Source organism: Vigna radiata, chromosome 11 (assembly GCF_000741045.1).
Source record: "Vigna radiata var. radiata cultivar VC1973A chromosome 11, Vradiata_ver6, whole genome shotgun sequence".
Lineage (NCBI taxonomy): Eukaryota > Viridiplantae > Streptophyta > Magnoliopsida > Fabales > Fabaceae > Vigna > Vigna radiata.
Window position 1 is genome coordinate 2,679,102 of NC_028361.1, and position 5,356 is coordinate 2,684,457.

Here is a 5,356-nt window from a genome sequence, read left to right on the forward strand (position 1 = left end):
ATCCTTTGATAACGCTTATATACATGATTACAAATATACTATATAATTAATATTTTATACAATTATATAAAGTTATACTTATATTATACCTGTGTGCTATATAACACATTGTAATGTATTGATTATTATGAACGCAACATTTATTTATTTATCCATGTTTATGTTTTTCTTTTCTATAAATACGAGTGATTTATTATTAAAAGACATTTATTTACTATACATTACATTATTTAATTCTTTTAAGAATACTACATTGAGTTTTAACACACTTGACGCATAAAGAAATTATCTCAGAGTTATATATAAAAATTTAAGATAATAACAAATTTTAATTTAGGATTAAAATTTTGGAAGTAAAAACTTATTTAATATTTTTTAAAATTAAATTAAAATTTATTAAGGAGTTAATTAATTTAATTTCATTTTAAGAGTCTAAATGAGACTTTCAATGGATAATGATATTCTGGGAACATTTTTTTTATGCATTTCACTGAAGCTATGTTTTTTTGGCGGAGGATCAGAAGAAATAGAATATTACAGAAAGATTCCAAAATTTAAATATGTATTGGCACGTTACTGAAAACTTGGCTGCTTCTCTCGCGTGTCAAAGCAAAAATTCGTGAGTTGATTCCTTCTCTGTTACTGTGTGTACCGGCCTAGCTAGCAACCATTTAAAACCTGTTCCTTCTTCTGTCTCTCTTTCCTTGTCCTCATTCCATTTTCATCTCTCTCTCTCAACCCTTCCCTTTCTTCTATTTCCAACTCCACCACCACTTTTCACAAAAATGGACTGCAATGCAGCTTTTCTGAGATGTTCGACGATGCTCTTCTTATTGGGCCTGGGCCTGTGCCATTTGCCGTTTACCAAAGCGACGTCGTTCAGGAATGCCTACGCCACGATGATGTACGTGGGCACTCCCAGGGACTACGAGTTCTACGTCGCGGTTCGCGTCCTTCTTAAATCCCTTTCCAAACTTAACGTCCAAGCCGATCTCGTCGTCATTGCTTCCGTCGACGTCCCTCTCCGATGGATTCGAGCTTTGTGAGTCTCTTTCCTATTTTCCTTTTTTTAAAATTTTAATGATAATATTCTTATATTTTCGATTTAGTCCTTTCTTCGCGGCGAAGATTACAATGCCTTTGCTTCGATTATGTTTATGTCACATTAATCTAGCTCTCTCCCATGTTTGTTTCCCCCATGAAGCTAAAGCCCGCGGAAAACGTAGTCACACCTCACCGCATTTGGGGTTTTGGGGGAATATGCTTTAGCATAATCAAATTATTATTATTATTTTATTAATCGATAAATGTCCAACTACCTAGTGAAGGTTCAATAGAAGCCCCGTTCCCAGCAAAGCCCGCCTAGTTGAAATCAAGTTTATCCCTTACTTTATTTTTGCTTAGAAAAATTCGTAGTTAGCAACGTAAATAGGGATTATTTAATTGAGAAAATATATATTGATAATATAAATACTATTTTGTGAATTCTATAATAATTATTAAAGAAATCCTCATTTGAGCTAGCTGGCATATTACATATTTTTATATTGTAAGAGGTATGGGAGGGAGTATTTAATTTAAGTTTGCGCGTTAAGGACGTGAGTTGGAAACGACGGGTTCAACCATTTTTCTGCATACCGTTTCTAGCCGTTTTTGCTTCACCTAACAGTTACAAGTGTTATTATTATTATTATTATGGAAACATTACTATATTTTTTTTCTGCAGTTATCAAAACAAAATAACAGTTAACACTACAACTCTTACAAGAAAACATTTAGTAAACTTGTGATTGGAAGTGCAATATAGTAAAAGATTATAACGTGTACATAAAAATAGTTAAAAAAATGGATTATTGCATGACCACTTGACATGCCTACCATTAATGACCAGTTCCTATAGTTTGAGAAGGGACAGTGGTGGGGGTTAGGTGCTGTCTCGTTTCATAGTTTTGGGTGCAACTAACTTCTTTCTGGTCATGTTAAATTTGGTCAACAATATAGTGTTATTAAATTATCCATTTATGAGTTTCCGTCTCATAATTTGTCAAAGTCCCTTCAGCTTCTAACTATTTTTGGTCAATCAACAATCAACGAGATATTTGTCTATGAAAAATTGCTTTGGAGTGTTAGATGAGACCTTCTCAATGGAAAAATTGCTCCAATTATCCAAAGTAATTCTAGTTACAGACACTTTAATTTTCTTCGAGGGGAAGCAATGTCTCTTTAGATTATCTTATTATTTTTTTTATCAGCTCTTTAGATTATCTTTTAATAACTTTCTAAGTATTCAATTAAAATAAATAGTAATAATGACTACATTTGATACATTCTTGAAAACACAAATCGTGTTATAGTTTTTTTATTTGATAATAAAAATTAATAAAGAGGATTTGCAACTGATTTATGTACTTTTGAGATATAATACAGCAGCATCATTTCATCATCTTATAACAGTCTCTGGTCCACCTTTTGGATATTTTATAGAAATGTTCAAATATCAAAGAATTTTTTTGAAGTTATTGAATAGCATTTTTAATGTTAAAGGAGGAATCACATTTTACTTTGAGGAGATTCCAAAACTACCTGTAGTTTTTGCATTGTTAAATTGAAAACACTAGGCAAAATTGATGAGAGTGGGGCACAGAGTTTTCCAAGTTTTGTTACTTGGTGGGTCACTTGGCACTGTAATGAATTTATTGGGTGGGGTAAATTAATTAATAGGCAGTGTGGGTTTTATTTATCAGTGAAGAGGAAGATGGTGCAAAAGTGGTTAGGGTGGAAAACATGGAGAATCCCTACAAGCATCAAGATAATTTTGACAAGAGATTTAAATTATCATTGAACAAACTGTATGCATGGAGCTTAGTGGACTATGACAGGGTTGTCATGCTGGACGCTGACAATCTCTTCCTTCAAAACACAGATGAGTTATTTCAATGTGGACAATTCTGTGCGGTCTTTATCAATCCTTGCGTCTTCCACACTGGTCTCTTCGTCTTGCAGGTAATATTTACCTAATTCCATGCCATACATTCCCGTTCCTTTTTAAATTCGTTATCATGATGCACTAAAAAGTATCAAATTCTTTTATCAATTTCTGTAATAATTATTATAAAAATCATATTTGTTATACTTTTTCATTATTAGAATGAGTTCTGATGTTTGATATTGGCAGCCGTCAACGGTGGTGTTCAAGGACATGGTTCATGAATTACAGAATGGGAGAGAAAACCCAGATGGTGCAGACCAGGGTTTTATAGCTAGCTACTTCCCGGAGTTGCTTGATAAGCCAATGTTTCATCCACCTGCAAATGGCTCCAAACTTCGTGGAGCATATAGGCTTCCTTTAGGTTATCAGATGGACGCGTCATACTACTGTAAGTTCTTTCAGTATATATTTTAAACTAAACTTTTGAAGGGCTTAATGAAATCAATCTATATTTATTTTAATTCAGATCTTAAACTTCGCTGGAGCGTGCCTTGTGGACCAAATAGCGTGATCACATTCCCAGGGGCACCGTGGTTGAAGCCATGGTATTGGTGGTCGTGGCCTGTCCTGCCATTAGGTATCCAGTGGCATGAACAGCGTCGTCAAACATTGGGGTAATCAGTTTTAGTGCCCTCTGGTTTTATTGAGTTTCTGAGAGAAAGTCATTAAGGGGGTCTATACTTGAAAAACAGGATTCAGAATATATCTTAAAGTGATAGATTATCCATGTACATTATGTTCATTTCAGTAGCATTTTAGTTTCTAATTTCTAATCATACCTTTGTTCCCTGAGATAGATTTAGATGTTTACTTTAATTCATTTTCATGCAATTTGAAACTATTCTAAAAATTAAACTATCATTGGTGTAGGTATGGTGCTGAGATGGCTGTGATACTAATCCAATCTGCAATATATCTGGGAGTAATAGCAATGACTCGTTTGGCAAGGCCTAGCTTCTCAAAGTTATGTTATAGGCGCTCTGATAAGAGCATCAACCTTGTCCACAACAGCCTCAAAATAGTAGCTTTGTGGTGCATCCTTGCTGCATACGTAACACCATTCTTTATCATTCCTCACACGGTTCACCCTCTTCTGGGCTGGATCCTCTATTTACTTGGTGCTTTTGCACTTTGCTCCATTGCAATAAATGTCTTTCTGCTACCCATGTTACCAGTTTTGGTACCGTGGCTTGGAATTGTAGGGGCCCTTACGGTGATGTCATTTCCTTGGTATCCTGATGGGGTAGTGAGAGCTCTGTCAGTCTTTGTTTATGCCTTCTGTTCTGCACCATTTGTGTGGGCATCTATGGTGAGGATAGTGGCTTTTCTCTGTCAGTTATCTCTAGAAAGAGAAGCTTTTCTGCCTGCAAGGTTGGTAGAATCTTCGTCAAATTCATGGTTTAACAAATTATATTGAGTTGTTCAGTTGGACACAATACAAGGCTGGGTCAAAGAAGGACGTTCTTGGCAAGCTCAGCAAAAACGGAAGGGAGCGCGATACTTTAGTTCAAGATGTGACTGGTTAATTTATTGAAGTTAGTTCATCAATTAACTGAATTTGAGCTAAAAATCGAGCTCTAAATGGACAAATCTTGAATCATGTATATTGGTTTATAAATATTTGTGTAATATGAGAAAAAAAATGTATTTACTATATTCACATAAAATTTTTAAATATATATATATATATATATATATATATATATATATATATATATATATATTTATGTTAACAATTTTCAAATTAAGCTCATTATTAATAATATGATATCATAATACGGTTTACTTTATTGCTAAAATAATTTTGTTTTAATTTAAATAAAAGTTTCATTGGTATTTTTGGGGTCAATTTAAATTGTTTTCATGTTAGTTGTCTGCATAACCAAGTCTAAGAGAAGAAAGGTTGCCTTAAGATAGATCAAATCGGTCATATGTAATTAAGTGAAGACATAACATAAGCTCATTGTTATCATTTTCCTCAAATGAATGTAATATATACTTTGTTCAAAATTCATCTCCATTTTTGGTAATAGAAAAAAGAAAACTCTAGTTTGAATTAACATCATAAAAACACTCATTAATTATATACGGGGCAGGATTTGTACTCGAAAATATTCATATTCCCATCTTCAATCTTCGTTAAGATATATTTGGAAAAGCCGATATTACAAATACTGTTTAGAAAATGAATTTTTTTTATAAATTAAAATTATTTAGGAATAAATTAGTTTGCCACTTTTGACATAATGTTCATTTATACACAAGGTAATTTTAATTTATAAAAACATTTAAAACAAATCTTTAACTTTTTCATAATTTGATTTTTCATCATTTGACACCTTGGAATATTTATAACAAGTTCTTACA

At 33.0% G+C, this 5,356-nt stretch overlaps 1 protein-coding gene across 1 annotated transcript; it reads left to right on the forward strand.

Annotated features, from left to right (window-relative positions):
• Positions 1–516: 516 nt before the first annotated feature.
• Positions 517–4,636, forward strand: LOC106777222 (putative glucuronosyltransferase PGSIP8). Its single transcript, XM_014664778.2, has 5 exons — positions 517–1,042; positions 2,745–3,003; positions 3,176–3,377; positions 3,456–3,603; positions 3,860–4,636. The coding sequence occupies exons 1-5, from the start codon at positions 786–788 to the stop codon at positions 4,404–4,406; spliced, it is 1,413 nt and encodes a 470-aa protein (XP_014520264.1). The 5' UTR covers positions 517–785; the 3' UTR covers positions 4,407–4,636.
• The last annotated feature ends 720 nt before the right edge of the window (positions 4,637–5,356 follow it).

Coding starts and splice junctions, on each gene's coding strand:
- LOC106777222 (XM_014664778.2), top strand. CDS start 786: ATGGACTGCAATGCAGCTTTTCTGAGATGTTCGACGATGCTCTTCTTA. Junction 3,004..3,175: donor CTGGTCTCTTCGTCTTGCAG/GTAATATTTACC, acceptor TGATATTGGCAG/CCGTCAACGGTGGTGTTCAA. Junction 3,378..3,455: donor GATGGACGCGTCATACTACT/GTAAGTTCTTTC, acceptor ATTTTAATTCAG/ATCTTAAACTTCGCTGGAGC.